At 33.4% G+C, this 17861-nt stretch overlaps 3 protein-coding genes across 3 annotated transcripts; 2 read left to right on the top strand and 1 right to left on the bottom strand.

The window, feature by feature from the left end:
- The first annotated feature begins 2018 nt into the window (after positions 1-2018).
- On the top strand, positions 2019-5305 carry LOC106672140 (smad nuclear-interacting protein 1). Its single transcript, XM_014403317.2, has 4 exons — positions 2019-2497; positions 4145-4529; positions 4612-4862; positions 4932-5305. Exons 2-4 carry the CDS (start codon positions 4156-4158, stop codon positions 5237-5239), a joined length of 933 nt encoding a protein of 310 aa, XP_014258803.1. The 5' UTR covers positions 2019-2497; positions 4145-4155; the 3' UTR covers positions 5240-5305.
- A 948-nt stretch (positions 5306-6253) lies between these two features.
- On the bottom strand, positions 6254-7665 carry LOC106672087 (erythrocyte band 7 integral membrane protein-like). The gene is made up of 7 exons (XM_014403221.2): positions 7508-7665; positions 7347-7450; positions 7133-7288; positions 6979-7076; positions 6756-6917; positions 6537-6702; positions 6254-6475 (listed from the first exon to the last, which is right to left on the bottom strand). The coding sequence occupies exons 1-7, from the start codon at positions 7545-7547 to the stop codon at positions 6383-6385; spliced, it is 819 nt and encodes a 272-aa protein (XP_014258707.1). The 5' UTR covers positions 7548-7665; the 3' UTR covers positions 6254-6382.
- A 1093-nt stretch (positions 7666-8758) lies between these two features.
- On the top strand, positions 8759-16402 carry LOC106672130 (NEDD4-binding protein 2). Its single transcript, XM_014403303.2, has 9 exons — positions 8759-9048; positions 12249-12370; positions 12423-14819; positions 14882-15022; positions 15112-15203; positions 15271-15474; positions 15562-15738; positions 15798-16081; positions 16146-16402. Exons 2-9 carry the CDS (start codon positions 12253-12255, stop codon positions 16234-16236), a joined length of 3504 nt encoding a protein of 1167 aa, XP_014258789.1. The 5' UTR covers positions 8759-9048; positions 12249-12252; the 3' UTR covers positions 16237-16402.
- The last annotated feature ends 1459 nt before the right edge of the window (positions 16403-17861 follow it).

Here is a 17861-nt window from a genome sequence, read left to right as displayed (position 1 = left end):
GATACGACAATCACTGGACTGTTGAGTAATGCTGGTTTAGCCTAACCAAAGCCCCTTTATTTAAATACAAAAAAAAATCTGTATCTGAAAGATCAAAAATATTTCTACACGTTCACGAGAGAGGAGACAGAAAGAGAAAGAGTGAGAGGGGGAGTGAGAAAGTGAGAGGGAGAAATGGAGGTGGACAAAATCAAAGGCCTTAGTTATAACAATATGTATCACTAAAAGGTTTTTCATGTTTAAACCTATTATTTTCTCAGCTATCCTCGGTGGACCGCCTAATAGATTTTATTGTAAGTTTGATTTGTTTTCAATGTATTAGGCGTTCATGTATTTATTTTTCAATGACTTTACTAAAAATAAATATCAGGGCAATAGGTCTGTAATCATGCCTGCTGTCCTTTTTATGAATAAGCACAACCTTTCTTCTTATTAGCTTAACTGGGTGGACGCCAGATTCGAATATACAATTAGATATAAACAAGGTTTTATATACATTTTAGTTTATACAAAAGAGAGAGAGAGAGAAAAAAGAGCGAGAGAGAGAGATAGAGAGAGAGAGAGAGAGAGAGAGAGAGAGAGAGAAAGAGAGAGATGGAGGGAGAATCCAATTTATCCTGCTCCAATTTAAAAAAACGTGATTTCAGATTCCAATTCTTCCTTCTACGATTCTAATTTTGGATTTTTCTCATTTTTACTTTCTTTGTGCATTTGCGTTATTTTCACCCGAAACAGAGATATGTGAAAAAAATTAAAATCGGTATGACAAAATTACGCGTTGATACGACAGAGTAATGTAGGTTTAGCCTAATCCAAGCCCCTTTATTTAAATGCAAGAAAAAAGCTTTAGAACTGAAAGCTGAAAAGGTTTGTTTTTACATATTTTTTGGATTGTTCTCTTGATTTAATTTTCAATAAAAGGTGTTTTTATTTTTTACGGTCTGAATAAGTCTTATGGTCTGAATAAATAATCGTTTTGAACTTGAAAAATGTATAACAGTCTTTTTCATTTTCTTAATGCCAAATTTCATATAATAAAGCAAAATTATCATTTTGAAACTGATGAATCGTTGTTAGTTGTTGTTCTTAAAACTTTAAAAGAGTTATAAATGTTTCCTTTAGTGACAAATTGAAGATTAAATGCATTGTTCTTCCAATAAAAAGAAACCATAAAATGTCCATTTTTACATAATTTTTTGGTTGTTCTCTTGATTTATTTTTAAAATAAACGCTGCCATTATTATTACAGCGCAGTAAATGTTTAAATTTGTTCTCTAAAATGCATTACTTTATGTAGTCTTTTTCATTCGCTTAATGACAAATTTCATCTGAATAATCCAAAATTATCGTTTTGGACTTGTTATTTGTTCTTAAAAGTTTACAAAAAAAGATAAATATTACTCATAGTGACAAAATGAAGTTTGATTGAAGGATTACGTTTTTCCATGCTAAAACATGACCAAATATAACTTTCAGCCACTTCATTTTTTGGTCTTCCAAGGAAAGAAAACCTTGAAGTGTCTGTTTTCAAAATTGTTTTGGGATTAAAATACCTGATTTTTATATCATTTATTTTCATTTGTTTAAGGCCTGATTTGGTATGTTAAAGTAAAATTATCAGTTTGGTCATGTTACTTGTTATTCTTAAAAATTTAAAAGAGATGTAAAAAATATCAATATTGACAATAAAGATTGATGGGAGAATGTTGAAGATTCTTTTTTTTTATTCTTCCGATGAAAGGAAACCAAAACGTCTGTTTTTACGTAACTTTTGGGTTGTTCTCTTGATTAATTTTTTTAACGAAACGCTGCCTTTCTTCTTTAGAGGGCAGCAAATGTTTAAATTGTTTTTTTTTTGTTTTTTTAAATGCATGATTTTTATGCAGTTTATTTTCATTTTTTCAATAACAAATTTGGTTTGATGAACACAAAATCATTGCTTTGGAGTCTTGAAATTCATTTTTATATATATTTCGTTTTTTAATTTACGGGCTTTGCATTCTTTTGAGTAGAAAGGGATTAGGAAAGCCATAAATCTACTTTCACTAAATTCTCAATAGTGAACAAGCCATAAAATGAGTCACGTGGATTAGGGACAGTGCTGGCATCTATAATGGATGTTTTTATTTTTAAAAAAGTCGTTTAAAAACAGATTTCAAAGTCGAAATAAACAAATGTACAATCGTTAAAAGGTTTAAAAGGGCGAAATTGGTTTGAATTTCCGTTTGAAATCATCTCCCGTCTTATGTCGTTTATCGGCTGTGATGATGCAATGACCCTGGTGGGCGCCACCAGTCAACAACTTTCGAGCTTTACAGTCGACATCACTCCGTCGATCCTGCTTCGCATCATCCAGTCATCTGTTGTTCCCGTCTTTATTTTCTGTTTTTCTTCATTTTTCTCAAAAAAACACGACAAACCAATAAAAAAAATTAAAATGAGTGCTTAAACCGGCGCAGGATGTGAAAAAACCATTGTGTTCGACCGTTCTTTTATTGTGAGTATGCCTCTCTTTCTACGTTTGTACAACCGTGTCGATTATTTGTTTATAAACAAACAATTTTAAACTTGACAACAGCTTTACAAGCTGTTTGTTTGCAGTTTAAAAAATAAAACTTGCTCGTGTACAGGTCAATCTTTTAGCCTCAGGGCATATCTTAAAAGCTGTCGAAACTTCATAGTTTTTAGTTTCAACAATTCTGATTAAACTCGCTCATTCAGTATACTATGAAAAATTAGAAAACATTGTTTATTACTAATACGACATACATACATGCTCAGTTATAAAATGTCTTCATGTGAAACTACATTGGTACTGGTGTTTGTCATTTCAGCTGTTAGGTTAAGCTAAATATCTGTCACTAGTGTATCATTGATCATTGACTGAATGACACAACATGAATTGCACATTTGAAGCTTTCACTTACAGTTCTATCGTTAGATTTTATCCTGCACTCTCCTTTGAGCCAAAAACTTATAATTTGGTTGTTATCTCTGCACGACTGAAAACGCAGACCAGAATGATCAGCATCGACCAAATTACTACTTTCCTAATGATTATCCTGTTCTGCAAATGAAGTTTGATTGAGCTAAATATCTGTCATATGTATCATTGATCTTTGACGGTTTTTTCATTTTCACCGATAACAAGGTTGTGGTGATTTAGGCCTGAAATGCATCATGAGTTGCACATTTGAAACTTTCACTGTTCTATCGTTAAATTTTATCCTGTGTTCTGCAATGTCTTGAACTTATAATTTGATTGGTTCTGATCATGCTGTTTGCATTTTAAAACTTCGCTACCTGTTAAATTAACGACTGAAGCAGGCAGATTGCCACAAATGCAGTTTGATTGAGCTAAAATATCTGTCACTGGTGTATCATTGATCTTTGACCATTTTTTTCCATCTCTTTTATTTTCACCAAAAACAAGGTTGTAGTGATTTAGGCCTGTAATGCATTATGAATTGCACATTTGAAGAGATGTAGACGTATTAGTCGGGTGTACTATACTGCGCCCTTTGAGATCTGTTGCATCCCCGGGCTGGGCCTATAGCACACCGATGAGTCCTATTTCATCAAGGGACTTAATTAGTAGGCCTGGTTTCAGTGGCTGAATTTCTTCTACGGTCAAACACTTCCACCTGCGGGCAAGTGTAGCACGACACTTTGTTAATAGGTGTTGGTGTTTCCTCTGCTTCTTTGCAGAATCTGCATGTGCCGTCTTGGGTTATACCAATCTTCTTTAAATGTCCGTTTAGTTTGCACTGTACTGTTAACAATCCTGTTAGGATTCGCAGTTTTTCCTACATCTTTTGATACATTCTATTACTTCTTTCCTTCCGAAATTTGTTAGGATAGGAGGTTCTTGGATTATTTGTGTCCAATGGGTGAATTCTGTTGTTCCCTCATTTTCTTTTTATCCTTCTGTCTGAGGTACTTCTTGATAGCTATGATAACGTGACGTGATAGCTCAAGTGGTTAGAGCAAAGGTGTATTGAGCTGAAGGTCGTGGGTTCGAATCCCACTTGTGACACTAATTTTTTAATCTTAACTAAGACCTTACATAAAAAGAATATGTAAGGTCTTGGCTTACATAAAAATAATATTTAATACTAATTATTTATTTATTTTCTTTTTTTAGCTGAAGTAAATATGAAGGAGAAGCACCACAAGAGCCATAAGCGGTCACCGTCTTTCGAACGCCACCATAGCCGCCACCATCCCCGTGATGGGCAGGTTGATAGCGATGACGATGAAAGGGAGAGAAGGAGGCCTAGGTTGTCGGACGACAGAGATCGTCGCAGGTCGCCGGATAACAAACGCCATGAGCGGAACCACTCTCTGGACCACAGGGACAGGAGAAGATCACTATACAGTGAAAAAGAACGAAGACAGTTTTCGGGAGAGAAGAAAGTCTGCAGAAGAAAACAGCGCCAAGAGGAAAAAATGAGGGACGAAGACAATATAAAGGTGGAAAAATCGCCACCCGATCATCGGACGAAAAATTCTAAAAGTGCAGCTGAAAAGTTAGACATATTTTTACAACCAAAATATTTTTTTTTAATCAAAACATGAATGTTAAAATTTATTTATTTATTTTTTTTACAGCACATCAGGAGAAAAGTGGGGCAAAAATGATGAGAACACAAAGAAAAAGCCAATGGAAAATAAAGCTAAACCTGATTTTGGTCTCTCAGGGAAATTAGCCGAAGAAGTCAATACCTACAACGGTGTTGTAATTAAGTACGCAGAGCCTCCTGAAGCTGGTAAACCAAAAAGGAGGTGGCGCCTTTATCCTTTTAAAGGAGACGAAGTTTTGCCCACACTTTATATACATAGAAAAAGTGCTTATCTCATAGGTAATTAAAATAAATTTGCATTGATTATAAAAAGAACAATAAATAAAAATATAACTTTTTTTTTTTCAGGAAGAGATAGAAAAGTGGCAGACATGCCTGTGGACCATCCGTCCTGTTCGAAGCAGCACGCCGTCCTTCAGTACAGGATAGTACCGTACACCCGAGAGGATGGAGTCAAATCACGTAGGATACGACCTTACATAATAGACCTGGAATCAGCAAATGGGACCTACATAAACAACAAAAGAATAGAACCAAAGAAATATGTTGAGCTTATGGAAAGAGATGTAATTAAATTTGCGTATTCTTCAAGGGAGTACGTTTTACTTCACGAACACTCACAAGACGATGGTGTTGAAGAGGACGATAACATTTAACAGTGTATATATGTAGCCTTTTTTTTCTAATTTTTATTATGTAAATAAAATAACATAATTTTCCAATTTGTTTTCTCTTTTAGACCTGTAGCCTTGAAATATTTTTTTGGTTAAACATATAAAGTGGGGGGGGGCATCGGTGGCCGCAGCGGTTTAGGCATTGACCCAGCGCTCATCACTGCAAGGTAAAGGTCTTGGGTTCAAATCTAGAGGGCCTGCATTCAAACCTGGCATACATACAAATGGGCTACAATAGAAATTTATAACCCTTGCCTTTCTGAGCATATGGAACTTTTTGCTTAATAAATATCCTTTCTACGCAATTGAAGTTCAAGATAAAGATCTTCAATATCAATTGAACAGACAAATATTTTATTAATTTGATCAAAGTATATTCATATAGAAATAATAGTAATTAGGTACCAATCATATAATTGTTTGGAGATCGTGAGATGTGGTCTGGTGTGACATAGGTTTAGAAAAACATTTACTTTATCGTGCCAACGTTTTGATCTTTATTAATATCATCTTCAGGGCTTGGGATTTATAATTTAAACGTTTATAACCTATAAACCTACGTCACACCAGACCACATCTCACGATCTCCAAATAATCATTAATTAACGGTCACTAAACACCACACACCAGCCATATATTTGGGCTTTCCCCTTTGACTTTTTATCATGCTATCACATGTTCATGTTGAGATTGTTTTTATCTTAGGCCAATTGATATTGTCACAAAATTTACATTGGCGTATGGATAATGGAAGATTTTCCCACTACTAACTAAAGGGAAATGAACTGTAATTAACCAACACCAAGATACAGTTTGAACACACAATAAAAGGTAGAATAAAAAATTTTTATATAATGTTAAGTTTTTCTATGACTAAGAAGAAATACACAAGATTGCAATTTTAGATGCAAGATTTTAGTTCAAGATTGCATTGCAATAATAGGAAAAATACATTTCAAGTTAAAAAAAAAAATACACAGTAAGTTTTAGACAATTTATATGATTTGTAAATTATTTACAGTTTTGATAATGTATAAGTTGATAGTGTTCAACAGAATAATTAAATCTTAAAAAGTATTACAATGAGAATGTAACAAGACATTGGAGTGAAATCAGTCATTTTTCTCATTTTAACAATGGTTGAAGCAAATCAACTGGGAAAACTACTGTCTGTTTATTTTCACCAACCATACTATTGAGGGATTGCAGATACCGAAGCTGAAAAAAAAATTATAATTTACTCAGACGTACATTATTATTTTTTTTTAATGTAATATACTTGAAGAGCCATTGGGTCTTCTTCAAGTTCTTGCGAAGCCTCTTTCAGATTTTTCGCTGCAAGTATTTCGCCTTCTGCAACGATGAGTTTGGCTTTTGCTTCTCTCTCAGCTTCTGCTTCTGCAGCCATTGCTTTCTGCATTTGAGGCGGCAGTCGTATCTCTTTTCTGAAACAACCACACAAGTAGAGGCATCGAAAAATTGTTTTCTGACTTATTACATTTCAACTCGCTCCACTTTGATTCCCCAAGTTTCAGTTGCTTTGTCCAAAAATTCTTTCATTCTCTGTGCTATTGATTCCCGATGTGACATAACATCTGACAACGATTTCTGCCCAAGGACAGTACGTAAAGTCGATGCGGCTAACTGACGGGTGGCCTCACTGTTCAAAATTGTTTTAACACTTTTTATAATTATATTGTAAATACTTTAACCTATGATACCTGTAATTGGAAACACGAAGCGTGGCAGGAAGAGGATGTTCAATATGGTAAATAACAACAGCACCGACTGATACACTGCATGAATCTCTAGTTATGACCTAAAGTACATTGAATGGATTTGAACACAGATCATAAATTAAATAATGAATTGTACCTCCTGTTCAGGTATATTCATTGATACAGTACGTAGATCAACTATTTCTACACTATCTATGCAAGGCATGACAAAAAATAATCCGGGACCTATTGCACCTCCTTCTCTCATCTTCCCTAATCTGAATATTATCGCTCTCTCGTACTCTGCTACTACCTTTAAATAATTTAAAATGATTCTTGTACCATAGGAGAATAAAAATATACTAATTTACCTGAAATACACATAAGATTGCCAGAGGAAATGTTAAAATGACAAAGATGTAAGACAAAATAGTCAGTGCTAATTCAAGCCGAGGATTAGACGCTTCATTTGATTCTGAAATATTACCACTGTTAATTCAAATAAAGTTAATTTACAACAAAATGAAATTACCATGAGTTGTTGGTTCTTGCAAATCTAAGCTGTGATACATATTTTTATTTACAGCGATGAAACTGTAAACTGGAAGTGTTCACTCCTCAACTGTGGTGAAATTAGAAAAAATTAAAGAATTGAAACCCACCTGGTAAATATGATTGTTATTTTTTATTAAAAAAATATGATTAATTATCAAGTGTATGTGTAATTATTGGTCTACTTCATTCTTATTAAAAATTGAGGAACATTAAAATTTAACAGGGCCAATAAATGAAAAGAATCTAGTCCGTCTAGAAGTTTTTATAAGAAAATTAAATCAATGTAGGTGTTTTTTGAGGTGTTAAAAAATTGCAAAGAGGAATTTCTTCTGTATGCTTTTATATTATTAATATGCTTTATGATTTAAAGAGACCCGGCTATAGAAGAGTATTTCAGATGGTTTTTATAATTGAAGAATTTGTCAGAAAATATCAGGTCATTATTTTGAAGTCTTATGTTTAGTGGCGGTTATGCGGATTTCATAAGTTTGTACGGTACATCCAAGTTCTAGTAATTTTAAACCAGAGAATGCAAATAAATCGTCGCTGTACATTTTCTATTGAATTACTTCATATTTTAGACTTAAGGTAAAATGTACCACAATGTCAAGGAAGTTAATTAATTGTTTACATGAGTTGACGAATCGAACTAAATTTTAAATAATTCTTATTATAATTCAATTTTTAAAATAATTTTTTTGTCTGGTGTTAAACTATATGCACTTATACAGATTTCATAATACGGTATTCATAGTACAGTAATGGTACGATACATCCAAGTTCTAGTAATTTTAAACAAGAGTGCGAATAAATCGCTGTACATTTTCTATTGAATTACTAAATATTTTCTGGCGACCAAACAACAAATGGTACATAGCTTTAAACAGTGTAATCGTTGTTCTAAAATTTTTTGTAGTTCTAATGGAAGAAAACTCAAATTTTCTTTGCTTTATTAATTAATGGGGTGCAATGCAAGTTATATGTCTTGTTGTTTGTTAGACATATACGACTGTGTTGAGAGTTGTTATAGAACAAGTGAAATATTCCTCTTTTGAAATCAATAATAATTCAAGGTTTTTCGCCTTGGTAGAGGAAAAAAGTGCCAGCACATCATTAAAAGACTGGGAATGACGTTTAAGCATTTTCCATGCTTATCAAAACAGAAAGAGTCATCACCCCACCCGTTTAAAGTTACATAATCACTTTTCCAACTGATTTGTTAACGGGGAAAACTTTTTATTTTATAATTTATATCCTCTCTTCTGTAATAGTGAATATTTTAGCCATTTTTAGTCTATTTATTTATTTTTTTAAGTAAATTTTAGCGGTTTGAAATTGAAACACGAGTGCCCTCTGTTAGGAAACGGGCCCAACTTTGCTTTTGGTTATTTAGAACTTGGGGATCGCCTGTTGTCGCTTAGTACTTTGTCGTCCCGCGGAATTGACTGAATAGACGACACTGGAATTTCCATAAATATTTCGTTTCACTTGGTTAAATCTCTGATCCTCGATCCAAGGGTAAGATCCGTTTAAATTGCAATTTGAATTTTTAAAAAATAAACAAAACAACTCAAGGATTGTTTTTTCCTTTTATGCTTAGCGTTGGTCGTTATCAGTAAGGTGAAGGGCAGAAAAGCAATACTCTCCCATCACTAACAAAAGCATTTATTTCCTTTACCAACTCGATCTAACAATGTATTTATTTTTATTTTATCTATTTATGTGCAATAATTAAGTCATTAAAGTTTTTAAATTAATGAAAATGAAAAACAATAGTCAGCTTTCTAATACAAACTCATGTTTAAAAATAAAATCAAGCAAGTTAAATGGATAAAACACATCCTGTTATGATCATTTTTATTTATTCATATATATAACTTACTTTCTAAAAAATTGTTAAATTATTTAATGTTTTATTTTTATTTTATTTATTTATTTACGGATTATTAATCCTTTGATGTACAATTCATATAAATATAAAATGTAACAAAAGCCAAGAACAAAAAATATATCAACTTTTTGAAAAACAAGATAACTGTGCATAGTACAAAACAAATTACAGGCATATAAGCAAAATATAAATGTACTTTTTTTTTTAAATTAAATTTTAATTTTTTTTTTTTTTTTTTGTGGAATGGTAAAAGAAATAAAAGATACTAGTTCAGAACTGTCTATATGATCATGTAAAATATCATGTATCACAGTTGAGTCAGATAAAATATGCAAAGTATAAGATATAAATGTACTTCTCAGAAAGATTAACTGGTAAAATATTTATTTTTTAGTAAAATAATTTTAATAACAGTTTTCTTCTAAAAATTAATCTACATAAACTAAAATATTAAGATCTATTAAGATTTTTTAAAAATAATCAATATTAAGAATATCTTAGTGATCTAGGAATAGATGAAAAATAAGTGTTTTTTTTTTAAAGAATAAAATAGAAATAAAAGTTACTAGTTGAGAACTGTCTATATGATCATGTATCGTAAGTCAGACATTATTCTATGCTCCTCGCAAGTTATTAGACTAAATTCTAACATTAACTGCTTGCAGTCAATCTTATCAGTAGGAATAAGTTTTTCGTATGCTATAAATCGTAAAAATCAATGTTGATCACTTTCAATCATATTAATATGTTTTAAATATAAAGGAGACCAAACGGGGGAACAAAATTCAAGATGTGGTCTAACTAAGGATGTATATAAATGTACAAGTGTGTCTTCTTAAGCTCTTTATGGTTTGATTAATTTATTGATTTGTTGATTAATTGATTTATTAATTTACTAATCAGTTTGAATATTTTTCTTTCTAAAAGATACATTGGGGATGAGGCCAGGAAGACAGAAACAACATTTATTTTCTTGTCGAGCTTTCGGCAGAATATATCACCTTCATCAGGACTCTGTTAAGAAAAATTTTAAAAATTGTATATTTGAAAAGTTACTTATGTTAATTTGTTAATACAGAATCCCAATGAAGGCGATATATTCTGCCGAAAGCTCGACAAGAAAATAAATGTTGTTTCTGTCTTCCTGGCCTCATCCCCAATGTATCTTTTGGAAAGAAAAATATTCAAACTGAGAAGGCTGATCAATCACTAAAGAAACTAATTAGTAATTAAGTCCATATCTGAAAAGTTTAAATCCTTTATTACTGTTTGTGGTTTTTCGTTAAAGTTTTCCTCAATCCTTTTTAAATATTTTGGACTGTGTCTTGGTGTATAAAAATGTTACCGAATATTGTTACGGGATGTAATAGTGCCGGGCCATTTCCGCTGCCACTCTAAAATTTACTTGTTAAATAACAATGTACAAATTTAAATTGTATACATTTAAATAAAAACTTGAGACAATAGTGTAATGGACAAAATTGCAAACAAAATGAATAAATGAGATGAACAATATTGCAAACAAGAACCTTAAAAAAAGTTTTAAAATATTTAAAGAATTATGAAAAATATCGATTTAATCAGGGTATCCTTTTAGAAGCTAGTGTTTCTATATTGCAAAGGGAACATAATGACTCATATTATACACTGATAGACAAAATAAACGAATTGCTCTTAAATTTTAATGTGTTTAGGTTCATTCATGTTTTAAATACTAAAAATAGGTTTGATTGCAAAAATAAGGCGTTTAAGAACAAAATGAAGTGAAAATTAATTAATTCTAAAAAAATTAGTGCCATGTGCCACAAAAAAAGTTTTAAGAAACCTCTAGCACAAATCATATCTGTTGGAGTATAAGTCTAATTAGTTCTGTGATAATGAATGAAGAAATAATTTAGATTTCTAAAGTTATAGATGTGGGGAACCTTTGGATTCCTTGAAAAGAATTCTGGTAAAATCTTGAGAAATTCTTTCCCATTCATCAAGAACAGGCAATATTACCAACTATGATTATTTGGAGATCGTGAGATGCGATCTGGTGTGACGTAGGTTTACAGAAACATTTTCTTTTTCATGCCAACGTTTTGATCTTTATTGAGATTATAAATCCCAGGCCATGAAGATGATCTCAATAAAGATCGAAACGTTGGCACGATAAAGAAAATGTTTTTCTAAACCTACATCACACCAGACCGCATCTCACGATCTCCAAATAATCATTAACTAACCGTCACTAAACACCACACATTACCAACTATTCTAAGGTGTTTAGATGTAATGGTCCTGGATTTCATTGTTGTATTCGTCGCTTAAGTTGGTCCCAAATGTCAATTGTGTACTTATCAGGACTTCGAGTTAGCCACACCAAGCGCTCAATTCCAACTTCATTTAGGTAGTCATCCCTCAATATGTGAATTTAAGGGGCCTGGCATTATTCTGGTCTTCCTCGCACGAGAACCAATTTGGTGCGGGCGTCCAAGGAAATGCCACCCCAGAACATCAATGGCCCTCCGTGGAATGTCACTTAGAGCCTGATGACAGGCGAATCTATCATCTCTTTCGTATGTAGACCTAGATCGACCCTGTCGGCCTTTTTGTGTGAAGCCCTGTTTCTCTAAGTGCTGAAGAACCCTTCCTATGATAGAGTGACTCACACATAAATCTACTGGCAACTTCATGCTCGTTGTGTTCTTCCTTTGACCATCTCTGATCACCCTTGACCAAACAGTATATAAGCAGACAATGTTTTTTGTACACTGAAAAAATAATAATATAATCATTGTACAAATTAAAGACCCTAGAAATTAATTCAAGTGTTATTTTTCAGTAAAATGGCCCCAGACATATTGGACTGTAACCAGAGGGTGTTATTATGCCAACAAATGCTTCTGCCGAAGAAAGTGGATTCCGACGTCATAAAAAATGTTCTCATCGGAATGAACTGGGACAGTAAGTGACAAGAGTGTTTAGTTTGATTATTTAAATAAACAGTTGTTTTCAGTTGCAGAGACGGTGAAATTCCTAGGAAAATGTAATGTAAAGAACACTCCCAATATGAATGTTTCAAAATCTGGCAATAAGCTGCATTTCAATAAACCAATGGAAAATGGCAAGATGCATCATAGAGCCTTTAAGAAAAAGGATTGTCAAAACATTCTGGATAAATCAAAACTTGCATATAAAAGGATAAAAATGATTAATTCTCCATTGGCGAGAATCGAAGAGTGTATCAAAGCTAAATTTTGTATTGTTATTTTACTGCGTGGATGCCCAGGCAGCGGGCGGACGACCTTAGCTAAAAATATACTACAGAAAGCCGGCGTCATAGATCAAATAGGACATTTAATCAGCGCCGATAATTATTTTTTTGACAATACGAATAAATATAACTTTAACAAGAACGAACTACCTGCAGCACACAGCTGGAACAAGAGGGTCATGCTGCATTTGCTCAAAGAGAGGAGAAGTCCCATTTTTGTAGATAATATACACTTAGAGGTATGGGAGATGAAAGAGATGACGGAACTGGCCGTCTCTAATAACTATTTAGTCGAGACGCTCGAGCCGGATACACCTTGGAAGTACAACGTGAATGAGTTGTCCTCAAGAAGCCAACATAGAATAAGCATCTCGTCGATGAAACGACTTTTGGACAGGTTTCAGAGAAATATTTCTGGAGAAGAGCTTCTGAACAGACTGAATCTTGCTTATGGCAAATCAGTACCTACAGCTGCTGCTCCATTCACTCCTTGTTCAAAAAATGTGATACAGCTGTTAAAAAACAGGAAATGTGTGAACAACAAACCTAAAAAAATGGACCAACCCTCAAAGTTGCCCAGAGCCAATCTTAATAAGTATGAAGACGTTTTGAGAATTTATAAAGGACTTCAACAACAAAAGAGTACAGAGCAGAGGATTTTCATGTATGCCAAAAGTGGAATATCTGTCATGATTTTCATGAGGGGTTGTCCAGGTAGTGGTAAAACGACTCTTGCCAGAGGATTCTTAGCCGCTTTGGGTGCCAATCCTTCCGGCCATCTATTCAGCGCAGATGACTATTTTACAAACCCTAACAATAATTTTTACCAGTACTCGCAGTCGCATATCAGCCAAGCTCATGCTTGGAACAGATCTCTTGTTTCGAAAGCCGTGAGCGAAGGCAGAAGTCCAATATTTATCGATAACACACATTTAGAAGCTTGGGAAATGTTTGACAATGCTAAAGTCGGTGTTGCCAATGGTTATATAATTGAAACTCTCGAACCGGACACTCCTTGGAAAACTTCATCATCAGTGCTTGTTTTGAAAAATCAGCATGGGGTGGATGAAAATACCATTTCGAGATGTATGAGTAAGTTTGAACCAAATATTTCAGGAGAGGAATTGTTACGAAGGTTGGATGCAAAATACACCTACTGTAAGCCCCCCGTGATAGCGAAAGTAGCCATGAACGCGCCTTTGTCAAATGATATGTCCACTCTCTTAAACCAAAGGCTTCAGAATATGTTTGCAATCGATAATGTAGAGGATATGCTTAACATAGACGGTTTGCCTCTTCTTGTTCCTCCTGTTCAGCCTACAGTAAAATCTAGCTCTGATCCTGCAAATCTAGATGTATTAAGTTTGAACCTAGAGGATACTAAGAAAAACTGGTCAAATCTCGAAGACCTAATCGGTCTTGATTTAAGTTCGGCTTGGTCGAAAATGAATGCCAGTTCTTCAGGGGTGGAAGAAGACTCTTCGTCATCGAATGAAGAACGTTTTTCCGATGTCCACAGTTTTATACCAAGCTTGTCATTGTCATCACTCAATTCAGAAATGTCAAGTTTAAACATTCGACAGCCACCTACTGACAGAAGGCCTTCACCGGAACCAGGAAAAGCTCAAGTCAATGACTTAATTGATTTAGATTCTCCTTTAAATAAAAATGAACTTGACCATCTGGTTTTAATGTTTCCCAGTGTAGCTAAAGAAGACATTGAAATAGTGTTTGAAAATTTTGGGAGTAATTTTGATAAAACGGTCAAGGCACTTCTGGACTCGGGAGTCGAGATGTCGGAGGAATATCTCAAAGGGATGACTCCCCGGATCACCGGTACCGAAGAAAAAGTGACAACAAACCCACACAAAAAAAAGAGGCAAAAAAAGAAAAAAAGCCAGATGTCTGAAGAGAAAAAGCAATTGGCCAAAAGTATCGAAAGCAAATTTCACTCTGAAATCCCAGTTTCTAAATACAAAGATGTGAAGAAAGTCCCAATAAAGACAGATTTGAATTCTATCTCTGACGAAGAGTCACCGATAGAAGAGAAGGTCGAATTCATTCCGCTCAACCTCGACAAACAATTTGTTTTACAATTACACGAAAGATTCGCTACTCTGATAAACCCAACAATGATAAGTGAGTTTGTCTCATGCTAAAATGTTTTGCTATAGTGTCTGATGTTGATTTTGTTTATTAAGATGAAAAAACAATGGTTGAGGTTCCAATAGAACTGGCAAAACAGCTCCATGCTTATACGGTAGAATCTGTTTATCGAGACATTGAATACGAAGAGTTAACACTTGAAATACTCAAGAAAGAAACAGATTTGCAAAAGCCAGGTGAGGTGTTCCAAAATCAATGTAATTATTTTAACCATTTGTATTTATCCTGCATATATGTATAAATTTTAATTTCAACACATTTATAGATGAAAACCTCATGGAAGAAAGTAGCGAGAAGCCCCTCAGCTTTCTAGAAATAATGGATTCTGAAATTGCTCAAAGATTAGCCAATAATGAAGTATTTTCAACATTGTTTTTAAATTATTTGACTTTTCATTTAAAGTTGATTTTTTTTTATTTGATAGAAGAAGAAAGATGGTGCCCAAGAGGCAACGGTGGCAAGCAAATTGTCAATTAATTTACTCGCAGAACGATTTCCTACTGTAGACAAATTCGCTCTGCCTATGATGCTGGCAGACATGAACAACTCTTTACATGAAGTGACTGCGCTTTTTATCAATGCAGGTCATATGCCTCAATTTTCACAACAACCCTCTTCCTCAAAAGATGTAAAATAAGTTTTGCCTTTTATTAGAAAAAATAATATCTTGTATACAATTAACGGCTCTTGTCTTTTTTTTTCCAACTCTGACCAGGAAGTGCAAAGTCTGGATTTTATTGATTATTGCTCTCCTGAGGAAGCTTTGATCGAAGCCGAAAATCATAGGCTCATCGCAGAAAAGTTCTACCAGCAGAGGAGAGAGTGCATAAGCAAAGCTCAGGATTCAACTGGCCACTCAAACTTGGCGAAGATGCAGTATTACCTTCAAATGGTGCCATTATTATACTCCCCGGGGGGTAAATCTCTCAATTTACACTTTTCCATTTGCAGGTCGATTGGTACAAACGGCTAATGGAGAAAGCCAATTCAAAGGCGGCTAAGGCCATGTTAAAGGGCTACGAGGGTGCCACTACGCTCGACTTGCATACATTGAGCGTCTCCGAGGCGACTCTGTTGCTCGATCTTTTCCTCGACGAGCACATCCGCTTACTGAAAAAGAAGAATAGTAGAAAAGAAGTACTGTACATTATCACAGGCCGCGGTGCCCATTCAGTAGGAGGGAAGCCAAAAATCAAAAACGTCGCTCAACAGCGTCTCGCCGCTCGTTCTGTACTGTAAGATTAACTCGTTTGTCACTTTATATAATCAACTGTTTTAAATTTTATGAAATTTGTCTAGTTTTGAAGAGCAAAACCCAGGAATGCTCAAAGTGATAATCAATCGGAACAGCCACTTCGTCAATTCGAGCAGAACCGACTCCAACAGCTAGAACATACAACGGTTTGACCTTTCTTTTTACTTCACTTAAGACAAATTTTTATTCATACATATAAAATTAATCTGTTACCAAAAGGATATCTCGTTGCATTTATTCAATATTATCTTGTCCTGGTGCAACAAATATTTCAACGTGCAGGACAAAAAAAAAAAAAAAAGACAATCAGAATGTTTTATAAGTATATTTTTTCTTCATTTTTTAAATTTATATTATTATATGAATGTTTAAACCCAGTACACATTGAATTTGCTATTTGGTCAATTTTATCAATATTTAAATATAAAAAAATATTGGATTTTTGTTTTGTTGGATCTCCTCATATGGTTTTTGGGTGCTTCCAAACACATTATTATTGTTACATAAACTGGATATTGTTACATGTAAATAAATAAAAAATATTTGTATGAAAATGTGTAAAAAAATATATTGTATTGTATAAAAACAATCTTTTCAAGAAAAAATAACAATAAAAATTTATGAAAATATAGTTTTATAGTGTGACTCTCTTTAGTTTACTTGGGGTTGTTTCATGTTAATCCAGTTGATTTTTTAAAATTATTATTGCTTTTATGGTATGACTTATTAAAAAAAATGTTACATTATATTTTGTTTATTATATGCCAAGTTGACTGAAATGTTAAAATAAAGTCAAAGACAAAAAACTGGACACATTGTAAATTGTTTATTTCAAATTATATGTATTTTCATTTCAATTAATTATTCTTTTCATCTAAGGTCTTGATTGGGATGAAAAAGTGTAATGAGTGGGATTTGAACCCTTTTGAACTTTTTCTTCGAATTAAGACCTTTGATAAAAAGAATAATTAATACGGTCAATTATGGCCGCTATGGATGGATTAAAATTTAACAATTTGTTTACCAACTTTTGCTCTCAGTGTATTAAGGGCAAAACCAGGTAATAAATTGTTAATTATCCCAGTTTATTAAGCAATGACCAGCCACTACTACTGAAGAGGTTGCTAATTGCATTTTTTCATTGTTATCTGCTCAAACATATTTTTGACCAAAATAACTCAAAATACAACAAATAAATTTTCTGCTTTGAATCCATCTTTGTGCCAAATTTTGGATACAATTGTGATACCATGATTGATGCGAAAATCTCTCTGAACCCACTTTCTGTGATTAGTGTGAGTGATTATTAGGCCCAGTATGTAGGACCGAAAGGACTGTCTCTAGCAGCAAAGTGTGGCACAACAATCAGTTTTTTCATACAGTCCCTTTTTTTAGTCAAATCGCACAAGAAGTTTTTCTCTTTTTTTAAGTCAAGAACCACTGATTCCCATTGCTTTCCAACTCTCACCTCGTCTCCTTTCCTTGATTGATGCTTACAGATATCTTTGTCCAAACTACCTTCGTTGGTTTAGTCTGTAATAAAGTGTTAGTCAAATTTTAATTTATCACTAAATGTTTTACGTAATTTTGGTGAATTATCTTTCAAAACATCATATTTACATGGGTATCCAGTTTTTCGTATTTGAATCCATTTATTGCCTTAATTTCCATTTAATTACCAAAAATCTGTTAAATATGTATATTTAACATAAATATTTACATAAAAAGTTCAATTGTATAATGTGTAATGTTATTTGTTC

The sequence above is a fragment of the Cimex lectularius genome, unplaced genomic scaffold (genome assembly GCF_000648675.2).
Source record: "Cimex lectularius strain Harlan isolate CLEC.00 unplaced genomic scaffold, Clec_2.1 scaffold93, whole genome shotgun sequence".
Lineage (NCBI taxonomy): Eukaryota > Metazoa > Arthropoda > Insecta > Hemiptera > Cimicidae > Cimex > Cimex lectularius.
Note: the sequence above shows the minus strand (reverse complement) of the source record. Positions and strands in the feature narration are given on the sequence as shown.